This window comes from Chelonoidis abingdonii, chromosome 13 (genome assembly GCF_003597395.2).
Source record: "Chelonoidis abingdonii isolate Lonesome George chromosome 13, CheloAbing_2.0, whole genome shotgun sequence".
In the NCBI taxonomy this organism is placed as follows: Eukaryota; Metazoa; Chordata; order Testudines; family Testudinidae; genus Chelonoidis; species Chelonoidis abingdonii.
This window is the reverse complement of record NC_133781.1, coordinates 29,679,134-29,693,350: the sequence shown is the minus strand read 5'-3', so window position 1 is coordinate 29,693,350 and position 14,217 is coordinate 29,679,134. Positions and strand designations below refer to the sequence as shown.

The window sequence follows — 14,217 nt, the reverse complement described above, 5'->3', positions numbered from 1 at the left end:
GCAGCTGATAACTTCGTCTCACTAGACTGAGGAGCCGACCCAGCATGTGACCCATGTATCATTGGCCAGCAAGCCCTGGGCTACCACCTCTTTCAGTGGAGCACAGGCGACACAGGCCTGGCTCCTGCAGCTTCTCCAAACTGCCGGCTGGGGTAGCACGAGGACTCTAGCCATGCTCAGCTGATACAGAGCCTGCCTGTTCGATGACATTCCTTTCGGAGCAGCTACATAAGCAGCAATAGGTTGGTCACGTCATCCTTCAGAAAAGAGAGGCCAGACGTGCGAGAACAGTTCCTTCGTTTATTATCATACATGCGAAAAGCTCTGGGCATGACCGGTTCACTTCAGCTCCTTCACAGCCAAACCTAAAGGAAAGGGAGGGGAAAAGAAAAAGAGAAAAGGTTGAGTAGCTAGAGAGAGACTGATCCTACTCACTATTTCTGCTTGTCTGGCCGTGAAAGCCTGGAACAGTTGCACTGCATCCTGGAGACAAGCTGCTGAACTGATTGGGGTCCCCAGTGAAAGGGCAGGAGTGGATTTCTCTGCCGGCCTAGAGCCTCCAGACTTGTGATAAGGGTGGCCTGAGACCTTGCTCACACAGCTTTCCAAGCAAGAGCATTTGCTCAGATGCTGCACGGCTAGGGCCAGATACTCTGTCTCAGAATTAATACTGGGAGAGACTCCACGATTTTAATACAGTAGGAGGGGCAGCAAACCCCAATAATGGCCCAAATGCAGGGCACTTAGCCCCACACCTGGCATTCAGCACCGAAACGTCACGTGAACTGGGCTGACACAGCAAGAATGGTTTTGCCGATCTCTGCAACTCCATGGGATGGGCAGGGATGGTGTCCTTAGCCTGTTTGCCAGAAACTGGGAATGGGCGACAGTGGATGGATCACTTGAGGATTCCCTGTTCTGTTCATTCCCTCTGGGGCACCTGGCACTAGCCACTGTTGGGAGACAGGATACTGGGCTAGATGGACTTTTGGTCTGCCCCAGTGCGGTCATTTTTATGGTAACACCAGAGCCTCTCCTAGTAGCAGAGGGCTGTGACAAGAGGGAATTACCTCCTCCCCACTATGGGAATGGGACAGTCCCTCCATCATTCACTTCAGAGCAGGACTTGCAGTTCAACACTCTGCCCACAAGTGCATATGACACCAGGGGCTCCTGAAGGAGCACTCCCAGAGCAGCAGAGATCAGATAGCACCCAAAGGACTAGTAGAGAGCACTAGTACTGGGGCCTCAACCACCTCTCGGCTCTGGTTACCCCGTATGTATAATCTCATTCACCCTTTTAATTGAAGCCCATTACTTTCTGCAACGACCCCTGTGGTCAGCCTCCGAGTGCCCTGTATTATAGCATCTCTCTTTAAAAAAAAGCATCAAATTAATTACGTTAACACATGAAACCAGTAACTGCAGTGCTGGACACTTCCCTTTGTGCTTTGCCAGAGTCCAGGATCAGTGAACTGCCAGGAATAGGGGATACACAGCCAGCAGCAGCAAGCTCCCAAGACAATGGGACACGCACAGTGTTCAAGTGATATTAAAGTGAACCAAAAATTAGACAGACAGGGCAACCCTGCCCACAGCACTTCTCCCCATGAGGTGATGTTTAAGGCATAAAGGCCTTATTTTTGGAGTTGAATGCACCCACCCTACACTCACCCATGCAGGATATACATTAAAGAAGCTTCAAATGATGTGTAGACAAGATGTGACGTGAGGCTGTCAAATGGTGCCATAAGTCTGTAGGCACAGTCAAACAGTGGTACCAAAAAATCGGCCCACAATGATAAACAGGTTGAGAACCAGTGGTTTAGAAACTAGCTTTTTAATTCAGTGACACCTATGCACAGGTCAGCATTAGTGTTAGAGATACATTCATATTATGAATGTGCAAAAGCTATGAGAGAAAGAAATGGCTTAAGAATGAGTAGTGAAGACAAGCAAGTCCACAAGCAAGTCCTTGCCTCTGCACTGAAGAAGGATAAAGATCATGTTACAGCTCTTACTAACCACTGTCATTGACAATGACAAACTCATTTGACCCTGAATCACATCCAGAGGTGCTTATCAACATACCTATTGGGACATCAGATGTTACATGCAGTCAAGAGAGTCTACTGAAAACAAGAGATATTGATGAAGAACAAAGGAAGAGATTTGAGAGCAGTGCACTTGGTTTCTGATGGGATCCACATCTTTAATCCAGCCAAGAAAACTGACATTTAATCTAGCAAGGGAGGGACAATCATTGCAGCTGTCAGTCCACAAATTGCTTTCCACAGAGCCCTGTCCTTAGCAAACGCAGAGATGATGTTTCAATGGCAACTGTTCTTAGCTGCCCAATAGGACCTGTGCCTATGTCCCTCTTCCAAGCTGATGGAACAATGAGAACTGACAAAGCTGAATTAAGGCTTCAAGCTGAAAGAATCCACGAGATGAGAGCGTGCAACAGAGAACCCACACTGTACATCAGGATGCTGCAGCTGTCACACAAGTCACAGCTACAGAAAGTTACACATTCAGTGACTTGGCTGCTAAGTACTTGAGGCAGGCCCTAAAAGGATTTGACAAAGATAATTCTATAAATTGACGTTTTTTACAACTACAACAACAGTAACTGTGAAACCTGCAGAAAGTGCCAGGCAGGAAGCAAGGTTGGATACAGGAGTCACCAGATGACAGGTAGACACCCTGCTCCTCCATGGAAAGAATTTAGAAACATGGCAGGCACTTGGTAAAATTACTCTGTGAATATGCAGCTGAGAGTGCAGCAGCACACATGCTCCCTCTTGCTGGAAGCTTCTCCAACAGTGAAGCAGTGAAGTCCATCACCTGCAGAGGTGCTACAGAAGCCTAAGGCTTGTACAGGACTCACAAGGAAGCTTCTGCATGGTGCATGGGCAATATGACTTGTGTATCTCAGTGCAAAGGAACTGAAGTAATTAGGTCCCTGATTCAGATATTTTGGTCCTTGATGTTCGTTACTTTCCAAAACTGGAACACACAGCTAACATGTGGATTGAAACAATCACCCTTACTAGCACAACTGACTAGCATCACCTCATACCTGTGCATGCAACTTTTGACACACTCCCTTCTGACTTCTGCTGTATACATATTAACAGGATGTGACCGTGAGTCATCCATATTTTGTATTAGGGGAAAAAAATCTGTTTGATGTTGTCAAAGCAAACGGAGGTACTGCTTCAGAGACCTTGCCAAATTGGGAGAGAGATGGGGAAGCTGCAATTTCTGCAGCAAAGAAGCTGGTAGCAGTGCATGACCAGAGCAAAAAGAAAAAGGAGACCCACAAAGACCTCAGTTGCTTGCACCTCAATCTTGCCCTCAACAAGGAAGTGTTACTGGCCAAACTCTCACGTCAGCAGTTTTGAAGAACATGTCAAGACATCCTCTTGGCAAAAAAAGATCTGGATGCCACTGCACAGACAGACAATGGACCACCACTGCAACATGGATGGAAAAAATGTGGATGAACTATTTCCTGTATTCTCCAATGCCCTGATGACATCTGCACTTCAACAAGACCTTATCTGTGCCTATACCAATAAGAGTTGCCAGACAATCAACTCTTTGTAGTCAGGACAAATTTCCCTGCATACACTGTTGTAAGCTACACAACCGTGACAGAGATCATGATGATGAATGAGATGATAATGATGTTGACTAAAAAGCTCAGTAGTGCATTACATTTCAATATCACCTGTACCAAATTTGTTTTACTCTTTAGATTGTTGTGATGCTTTGAGGTCACAAAGAAACTAAATTTTATGTCTTAGTTTAAAGACGAAATAATACACACTAACAGAAACAAATGCAAACATTTCAAAGTCATCATTTATCCATTTCTATGGCAACAGCAGCACTTGACAGCTCCACTTGATACCCTATCTTAAAGGAGTGTGGCAAAATTGCCAGTACTGTTCTGCTGGGTCTCGCGCTCTCTCTTCTCTGGGGTAGGTTCAGGGCGCTATTGCTTGCCTCTGAACCGGTTCTTAATTACTCCACTAGTGTCCTTGGAGGAGGGGAGTGGAGAGGGAGGGACCTGGGCCCGCCCTCTACTCCAGGTCCCAACCCAGGGGCCCTGAGGGTTGTGGTGAACCACTTGAACTAGCGGTTCCTTCCCCTGGGTTACTTCCCTCTCCTACCCTTCAGCTTGTGAAGGGCTTCTTGCCTCCCTTCTACACAAGCCTGGTGCCCCTTACCTAGGGTTTCTTCTGGACTTCACAATCGACCGCAGCACTCCTCCAAACTTTCTATTTCTCTCTTATCAAACTCTTCTCTTCTCCAACTTCTGCAACCTGCACTCTGCTCCAATCAAACCTTCCTCCTACAACTCCCACACTGTCTGACTGAAGCAGGGGTTATCACCACATGACTGAAGTCAGGTGCTCTAATTGGAGTCAGGTGCTCTAGTTAATCTAAAGCAAACCTTCCTCCCTTGGCAGGGAATAAGGCCCCCTGCTAACACTCTCATGCTGCCCTCTGGCCATGCTGTATCACAGGAGACATAATAAGCTCTCAAATGATGCATGGGAGGTGTATAGGTGTAGCTTACTGTAAGCTGACCAAATGAGTGGTGTCCGCTGCTCCCCTATTGCATGTACTGCAGAATACCATGAATACCCACAGGGTACAGATTCCATCAAGCTAAGGGAATGAACTGTGAGTCAGAATGAAGGTCTGTGCTCCAAAATGTAGCGCTTCCCTACATCAACGTGTGTACTCTTGGGCAGCTCTTGTATGCCCAGAAAGAGCCATTTCACACATCCCCCAGTTCAGCCCAGCAGCATGAGGCTCTCAAAAGTGGAACAAACAAAGCCTCCACCTTCCTATCCCACTTCACAGCACAATGAAAGAGGGGTGCCAGCTCACTGGTAACTCTAGATAACACAAGAGGCTGGTTATAAGTATTTCAAGATCTGAAAAAGTGCAATATAAAATCGAGAACACCCACCCCCACACTCAGTTACCTGGTGGCAGGGATTGCTTCAATTTCTCAGCCTTTTCTTTGTCTGTGATGACCAGAGTGTATAGGTACCGGCTGCAACGCACCTTAAATTTCACATTGTCTTTGTTCTTCTTGATCTTGACAGCTGCAGTAGAAAGAAGCTGGAGTTAGCGCACGAGGGGAGAGGGATAGCTCAGTGCTTTGAGCATTGGCCTGCTAAAGCCAGGGTTGTGAGCTCAATCCTTGAGGGGGCCACTTAGGGATCTAGGGCAAAATCCTGCTAGTGAAGGCAGGGGGCTGGACTCTATTACCCTTCAGGGTCCCTTCCAGCTCTCCAAGATAGGTATATCTCCATCATTAGTGCCTTGCACACACAATAGTTGCTGCAAGCTACACCAGCCAGCCAAGGAAAGTCCCAGGAACAGTGAAAAAAGTAGCCCTCCCAGTATAAGGCCTTACACACCAGTTACTCTGCCTCTCAAATATATAAGTGCAGAGCTGAATTCAAGACTATCTAACCCTGGCCACCCTATTGCCAACATAAAGGGACACATTGAAAATCCAGCTCAAAAGGCTGAGTTTGTTAGCCGCAGCTGAAGTGTTTTCACTGGATTTAACTCACTCCAAGCAGCAAAGAGGATAGACCACATGAGGGTTTCACAAAGCAAACAGCTGCATATTTCAGGGTATTGTCCTCCAATGCAAAAAAACTTACTTTAATGAACTCAGAAATGTATAGTGCCCCAAATTCCAACAGAGTGAGACAGTTCTCAGCGCTAGCAGGTTGTAGTTACCATTACGGTCTTTTTGCACATTTAAAGCTCAAACACCATGTTTACATATAATTCAAGTTATCCAAGGCTGCAGAAGATGCTTTAAAACCAGTTTTTCCATCTTTGTCTTCTAGGATGAATTTAACTAGACAGTTCCTTCAAATACATGAGACTATGCTTCTTAGCCTCCTTTCTTGAAGCAGAGCATGAAAAATCCCCAAGAATGCCGCATTACAGAAGCTATTGGAGGTTTACAGAACCCAGAACTGATTGAAAGACTTTTTAAAAACAAGTACTACACCATGACCTCACCCACATAATGGGTTTTACAAAGCCTATTTTCAGGTATTTTCCCTCTTTGTTGCAATTCAAGACCCACACAAACAATGGAACAGTGTAAATGGGGCTCTCAAACAGGGTAGTGACATTATGTGGGGCTTGTGGGCCATCAGCCTCCACATTTCACCTCCAGCATTTATAATTGTGTTAAATATATTTTAAAAAAAGTTTTTAATTTATAAGGGGGGGGTGCAGAGGCTTGCTGTGTGAAAGAGGTCACCAGTACAAAAGTTTGAGAACCACTGGGAAACTACAAAGTACTGTCAAATGCTAAAAGCAAATTGAACAGACATTTCTCATTTTGCAATTATAGTCATCTTAGGTGCCACCTGAAACAATAGCAGGTATGACAATTACAGGCAGAAGCATGATTTCATGGTGCCCCTTTCAAAACAATATGAAAAGCTTTTGATATTAAATCTGTGGCTGAAAGGCTAGATTGAAATTGACAAGAAACATGATCATGCTATATTTGCAGATAGTTTCCAACATCACTTATTTGCCAAAACCCAAGTGCAAAGTTGTGTGTCCCTGTTCACCACACTCCTATGAAGGGAAGGAGCTGCACGCTTTACAGTGCACCATAGCATCAGCTCTTGCAGAAGTGAGTCCTGAACTTGGGTCATGACAAAAGAAAAAAAAAAAACCACCACAACAAAATAACATTGGTATAACCACAGTCAGGCTCTCTAACAGACATTTCAATTAGTCTCTAAGTGCTTTATTTAAGCTCAAATGCTGCTATATTTACTTAGTGATTGCCTATTCCTGGATGATGAGTTTTGTAGTGTTCTCATACTTTCTGTTGAATGCTACTGTAACCCCAGAATTTGCCCCACTCCCAGTCTTACACCATTTAATCAAGGTCACCATGTTAAGTACCAATCCAATGAGAAACCACTACTTTCAGACAGAGCTCTTCAGGGCAGGAAGTGCATCTTTAGTTGATGCACATACTACTACCTAGTAACCTTAAACAACTGGATAAGTCATTAACATTCGTGTTGGGCTTGTGGGGAAGAACAGCCCCCGTGCTTGTTACAAATGGAAGTGGGTGGGTCCAGACCAGAGTCAGGTTTCTGTCCCCTGCTAGGATGAGGATTTACCCATTGGTGGCAGACATGACAAGACTTTGTCAGTTATTTTTAATTAAAGTCATAGACAGGTTGTGGACAATAAACAAAAATTCACAGAAACTCGTGACCTGTCCCCTGACTTTTACTAAAAATACCTGAGGATGGGGGTGAGAGAAACAGAGCACATCCACCACTGTTCCTGAGGGAGGAGGCTGAAGCCCCAGGGGACCAGCCATCTGCTCCAGCTATGCCCCAGAAGTAGCCACAGAGGTGCTGGAAAGCCACAGAATCCAGGACAGAATCATTGCGTTAATGATGCTGAATAGGAACTACGCTGAGCAGTCATTCCTGGTAGGTCCCGTGTCAACTAACTTAGACTCTACAGAGTTGCCCTTGGACGTGAAGTTGTGTCCTGTGGGCAAGCCCCTGACCAACATAACGTGTAGTCGCAGGCTGTAAGAGTTTAAGTCCCAACATTCCTCCCCAGCAACCATGCGGCCACAAACACGTAAGTAAACAGACATACTGTGGGGCCCACACACTGGTAAAGAGATTCCCTCCCTCCAACGTCTACAGGAGAAAACTCTCTTTAGCACTTCAGCAGGAGATAATTGTTTATAAGACATATGGAAGCCATGCAGGGCTTCCACCCAGCACCTGGGCAACCCACACTACTCACACTTTGCATCCTTTCTCCTGGCTGTAAGCAGGAAGTCTTTGATCTCTTCAATTTTGCGAGGCTGGAAATAAACAACAATAAAGACTCAACATCTTGAGCACAACGCAGCCTGGAGAGCAGTGGGAGGCCTGTCTGCCGTGTCAGCTGCCAGTGGGCTCCCACGAGGGAAACACTCTGCCAGCCCCTCTGCCCCGTGCCCATCCTCCTGGGCACGCGGGGAGCCACGTCCCCGCAGCAGATGTGGAGAGACAACCCCCCCCCCCACGCCGCAGGGTCCCCCCAGGGCCCGGCCCGTGACCCAGGCGCCCACCACCCCACGTGCTGGCTCACCATGGCGACGGTCCGGGCTCCGGGCAGCTGCTGCCTGCGGGAGAGAAAATCCAAGATGGCGTCAGCGCGATGGGGGGGGGGCTAAACCCCCCCAAGCTCGCCCCTCCTCGCCCTCGCCCCACCAACGGGCCCGCCCGCCTGGCCCCGCACCCCCTCCCCATGTCCCGCACCCCCTCCTCGGGACCCCCCCGCCCGGCCCCGCCAAGGATGCCGGCGGATCCAGCCGCGCACCCCCTGGACACTCACTCAGGCCGCCACCGACGCGGGGATAAAAAGGAACAAGTACTTCCGCATCCGGGCACTTAAATCGGACCCAGGCGGCTACGGGTGCCGAAAGAAGACAAAAGACGCAGGAGGGCGAACACAGCAAGGCTGCTGGGTAGGGAGGGGTGGCTAGCCAGAGAAGTGCTGGTTTATTTGGAAACCTAGGTTTAGACAGGGGTCACACTGTGTGTTTGTGGCGTGTCTGCTAGTGTATTCCTTGACATGAATAGCTAATGAGAGTGCTATAGATTGTTATTACAAGTACACTAATTTTAATTAATGATAAACAATGAATTCACAACTCAGGGTTGGGAGTGTGTGTGTTCCTTATCATATTTCCATTGCTGGTTAGTCCATATCTGCTAATGGTGCATAGTTCCCAGCTTGGGGTCATTGTAGACATGACCATATTTGTGTTAATACAGGGTTGAATGCCATGCACTGCAGTTCCTTGGCTGACTGTTACAACCTCCGTTTGCTTAGTGCTGGGATCCAGGTCTTCCAAAATGTTATGGGCTGTTATAAAGAGGATGGGGATCAATTGTTTTCCATGTCCACTGAAGATAGGAGAAGAAGCAATGGACTTAATCTGCAACAAGGCAAATTTATGTTAGATGTTAGGAAACACTTTCTAACTCTAAGGGTAGTTAGGCTCTGGAATAGGCTTCCCAGGGGAGGTCTTGGAGTCCCCATCGTTGCAAGCATTTCAAAACCAGTTGGACAAACACCTGTCAGGGATGGCCTAGCTGTTCTTGGTCCTGCCACAGCTCAGAGGATGGGACTTGATGAGTACTCGAGGTCCCTTCCAGCCCTATGTTTCTGAGACAAGAGGAGAAAGGATGCTTTTTTGTGGTTAAGGCAACCACAGAAGGAGCCTGGGTTCTGTTCTCAGCAGAAGAATTGGTCCTGCTTTGAGCGGGGGGTGGGACTAGATGACCTCCTGAGGTCCCTTCCAACCCTGATATTCTGATTCTATGATAAACTCCAGATTTACTGTGTGATTTTGGACAAGTCAAATCCAGCTGTTAGGTGCCTCATTTTCCCCATCTGTAAAATGGGGGTAATGACACCTATTTCATATGGTGGCAGCGACGCTCAGTTCACTAATCTGAAGTCATCAGAGGGAAGTATGGCAGTACCTGGGGGCCACCTGAGAATGGGATGCCATGGTGCTAGGCACCGGACAGACAGAATCAGAGAATCCCTGCCCCAAAGAGCTTACAATCTGAATAGAGCAAAGGAGAGGGGAAAGTTTTAGAACGTAGAAGTGAAGCCCATCTATTTTTGTACAGCGCCTGGCACAATGGGAGCCTGGTCCATGACTACAGCTCATAGGTGCTGCTGCAATACAGATTATAGGACCGAGTTGGTGGCAAATGTCATGTTAGGTCTGGTGGTGCCATTGTCTCCTTTTGACTTCTATGGCAGAGAACCAGTGGAGTTTTCAAAACAGAAAATATTTCAGGCCTCCTTTATCCAACTAGTTCCCTCCCTCCACCGTGTAGGATGACCAGACAGCAAGTGTGAAAAGCCGGGATGGGGCTGGGGGGGTATAGGAGCCTATATGAGAAAAATCCCCCCAAATCGGGACTGTCCGTATAAAATTGGGACATCTGGTCTCCCTGCATGTCTCCCAAGCTGTCCTGTTCAGGGCCCCCTTTAAAGATCCGCATGTCAGGGCTAGGGGTGTAATGGAACAGTTCATCCACAGGAGGGAGCTTTAGCAACACTTTAGCACCTTTGCACAAACAGAGTCGATGTAAAGAGCAAAGCAGGCTCGTTCCAGGTATTGCATTGGGTGATGACCCTGGGAAAGGTTAACGCTTCCTAACAGCACTGCCCAGCCGTGGCTTGCTTTGTCCAGAACAGCCATCAGGTTCCTTCCACCCGGCATCCTCAATCCATCATTCTGCTGCCGTCCAAAGAGCAGCTGCGGGCGGGGGCGATCGTGGGGAGGCTGGATCATCTGCTAAGGGCAGCAATGCAGTGTTGATTTATTTCTTGGGTTTAGTGCTTCGCTGGGAGTTTAGGGGAATGGGGTAATAGCAAGCCAACAGGACCAGGGGGCTGTTTGACGCACACAGCAGGTGCCTGGCTGTGAAAGTGACATCCTCCAACAAGGGGATCACGGCAGGAATTTCTCCTGGGTGTGAGGTTCTCTCTAAGCACCCTTGCCCTGTTTCCGCTTTCTGGGATTTAGAAATGCTAGGAGCCTTGCTCCTGGGGGGCACGCATGTCCAGCTGGCTGTGAGGGGATTGGCGAGGGACAAGGGGAAGGAACAGACGCTTCACTGACAGTGTCTGATGTCTGTGAGGCTGCATTGGGTGACTTTGGTAATACTTTGCTTCTACATCAGTTTCCATCCTTTGATCTCAAAGCACTTTACAAAAAAAGGCAAGTCTCATCTCCCTCCCCCCCCCAGATTTCAGGTGAGGAAATTGAGGCCCACAGAGGTCACAGGGCAGGTCAGTGCTGGGAATAGAACCCAGCGGGGCTGTGAGACCACAGCTCATCTGTCAGACACGTGTACAGCCTGGAACGAGAGGGCAGAGAAGATTGAAAGCTCTGGCTTGGGGGCTCAGGCTTTGCTGGAGTGATTTCTCCTCTCTGCTCCCAGCCAGCCCTAGGAAGGAGAGAGACAGGCTTGTGTTTATCATGAAACACACAAAGCTCTGTGGGTGGAGAGGGGGGTGGGGTCAGGCTGGAAGTCTGGGCAGAAGGGTCAGGTGAGTTGAGACACTGGTGGCAGAGTTTCCCCCAGCCCTAGAGCACAAGCTCCCCCAAGACTCCCTGTGAGCTGCACGGGAGCCGGAGCAGCCCCTTGGGCCGGGAAACTGGACCACGGCACAACAGAGACAGACCAAGCCCAAGACACCAGCAAGGAACCGCTTTGAGGAGCTTTGGACCCTGATCAGCATCTAGACTTGAGCTTTGCTCCAGCCCTTCTCTACAGCCCTGGAGCCCAGCTCTGGCTGTAATCAGTCAGTCCAACTGATCTGCTTTAGAGAAGTCTGGATCTGGATCTGAACTTTTATCTCCACGGCGGTTTTTCTCCCATACCGATCACCAGAGCATCTGGGCTTTCCCCCTGTGGGCTCTTTCTTACAAATCCTAGTAAATATCTATCGCCTGGGAAAGAAGATAAATTAAATGGAGGTTTCTACAGATCTAAGAGAATTATACTGGAGTGAAGGAGAATTCATCTTCACTTTAAGGGACAAAGAATTTTCCTATCTATCAAAATGAGCTTGGGAGAGGGAACATTAGATCTACAGAAAGGGACAGCCCCTTTCGTCTATGGGGCAGGGGCCAGCCTATCTGCTGGTGTATATCTCATGTTATGCAGCAGGAGAAAGGAAATCGATAGAGCTGTCAGGGCTTTAATGCATTCAGTATTGCAAACTCTCCGATCACTGCAATCACCAGATGGATGTTTCAAATTAAAAAAAAAGGGAAGATAAACACCTGCCACGCCAAAGGGGAAGTGGGAACAGGAGTAAGTATTGGGGGAAATTAAAGGCCATAAATCATCAGAACCAGTCCAAAGTCCAGGATGTGTTATTTATAGGACAGTCCCTTTAAATTGAAAAAAAATTGTATTAGCACCACAGGGTCACTGACTGTTGCAGCTCGGGCTTGAGCGTGGTCTGTCCCTGTCAGCGTAAAGTCCTGTTTCACAGCACCTGCTTCTAGCTGTAGCAAGGCAGGGAAAACCGGAGTCTGAGAGAGCCATTCCGAAGGGGTTCTAGCAGCCTGGGGAGCATTAGAGCCTGCTGCCCCAAAACATGGGCTCCGAGAACTTGAGACACCAGAACGTTGCTGTGGGATATGATCACAGGGCTGGGGCACATGGCTTACGAGGAGAGGCTGAGGAAACGGGTTATTTAGTCTGCAGAAGAGAAGAGTGAGGGGGGATTTGATAGCTGCTTTCAACTACCTGAAAGGAGGTTCCAAAGAGGATGGAGCTCGGCTGTTCTCAGTGGTGGCAGATGACAGAACAAGGAGCAATGGTCTCACGTTGCATAAGGGGAGGTCTAGGTTGGATATTAGGAAAACCATTTTTCACTAGGAGGGTGGTGAAGCACTGGAATGGGTTATCTAGGGTGGTGGTGGAATCTCCTTCCTTAGAGGTTTTTAAGGCCCGGCTTGACAGAGCCCTGGCTGGGATGATTTAGTTGGAAATTGGTCCTGCTTTGAGCAGGGGTTTGGATTAGATACCTCCTGAGGTCCCTTCCAACCCTGATATTCTAGGATATACCAATAGCAGGGCTTTTAGCCTGTTTGCAAACCAGACACTAGAGGGCAACAATGAGCAGGTCTGGTATTGCGCGCACAGAGGGCACTGGTGAAATACATTCCAGTGTAGGGCTCTGTGTCTGTCACGGAGGTCGTGGAAGTCACAGGTTCCCTGATTTTGCAGTGGCCAATGTGGATGAGCCCAGGGCTGCCCAAGCAGCTGCTCCAGGGCCAGCTGCTCAGGTGGCCCCCAGCACAGCCACACCAGCTGCTGCTCCAGCGGGCCTTGGCAGCAGTCCCCAGGACAGGTGGACAGAGCAGTCACGGTCCACAGCCCCCGGCAGCTGGTGCTGCTGGCCCCGGGTGCCCCCTCAGCAGCAGCGCCCCCAGGCCCCCCAGCACCCTCTCCCCCCGGTTTAGTCACAGGTATTTTTAGTAAAAGTCATGGACAGGTCGGGGCCATGAATTTCTGTTTATTGCCCATGACCCGTCCATGACTTTTACTAAAATTAACCCGTGTCTACATCGTAGCCGTAGTTATTGGGGGAGAAGGTAGAGACCCGTGGACAGCAGGAAGAAAGGACTTGAAGGGCATCGTGGGGTGTAATTGATTAAAAGCTTGTTGCCACTCTCATTCTACCAAGACCGAGGCCACCTTGTGCTTGTGTTGCAGGGACTCCTAGCAAGAGAGAGCCCCTGCCCCAAACAGCTTACAGTCTAAATAGACAAGACAGACAAAGGGGAAACTGAGGCGCAGAGAGAGCTGACATTGCCCTACATCAATGGGAACACAACCCAGGTCCTAAGTCTCACTCCATTGTTCTGCACACTGCCTCCAAATAGACCTGCTATCCACACTCCCCATGCAGCTAGAAGTGGAGGCATCATTTCAGGGTCTCGAGGGGGATCATAAAACCCAGGGAGGATATTTTGAAAGTCAGGTTAAATGTGAACATAAGAACGGCCATACTGGGATCAGACCAATGGTCCATCTAGTCCAGTATCTTGTCTCTGACAGTGGCCAATGCTAGATGCCCCGGAGGGAATGAACAGAACAGGGAACCATCAATTCCCTGTCGCCCATTCTCAGCTTCTGGCAGTTAGAGGTGTAGGGGCACCCAGAGCATGGGATCGCGTCCCTGATTGTCCTGGCTAATAGCCACTGAGGGACCTGTCCTCCATGAACTTATCTAATTAGTTTTTTAACCCAGTTATGCTTCTGGCTTTCACAGCATCCCCTGGCGAGTTGTTCCACAGGTTGACTGAGTGTTGTGTGAAGTACTTCCTTATGTTTGTTTTAAACCTGCTGCCTATTCATTTCATTGGGTGACCCCGGTTCATGTGTTATGTAAAAGGAGTAAATAACACTTCTACACTCACTTTCTCCACATCAGTCATGATTTTATAGACCTCTATAATACCCTCCTCAGTCATCTCTTTTCTAAGCTGAATAGTCCCAGTCTTTTTAATCTCTCCTCGTTTGGAAGCTGTTCCAGCCCCCTAATCACTTTTGTTGCCCTTCTCTGTACTCTTTC

At 48.4% G+C, this 14,217-nt stretch overlaps 1 protein-coding gene across 2 annotated transcripts in view; it reads right to left on the bottom strand.

Annotated features, from left to right (window-relative positions):
• Positions 1 to 286: 286 nt before the first annotated feature.
• RPL38 (ribosomal protein L38) overlaps positions 287 to 14,217 on the bottom strand; it is a 270,940-nt gene continuing 257,009 nt past the window's right edge. Inside the window, exons 1-5 of one of the 2 annotated variants that reach the window (XM_032797216.2) lie at positions 8,428 to 8,453; positions 8,182 to 8,215; positions 7,852 to 7,912; positions 5,007 to 5,129; positions 287 to 365 (exon numbers count right to left, since the gene is read on the bottom strand). In XM_032797216.2, the coding sequence (XP_032653107.1) occupies positions 340 to 365; positions 5,007 to 5,129; positions 7,852 to 7,912; positions 8,182 to 8,184 (213 nt within the window). In that variant the 5' untranslated portion in view covers positions 8,185 to 8,215; positions 8,428 to 8,453 and the 3' untranslated portion in view covers positions 287 to 339. Of the gene's footprint in view, positions 366 to 5,006; positions 5,130 to 7,851; positions 7,913 to 8,181; positions 8,216 to 8,427; positions 8,454 to 14,217 lie in introns of those variants that run through there. The other variant, XM_075071899.1, reaches the window with a different exon arrangement.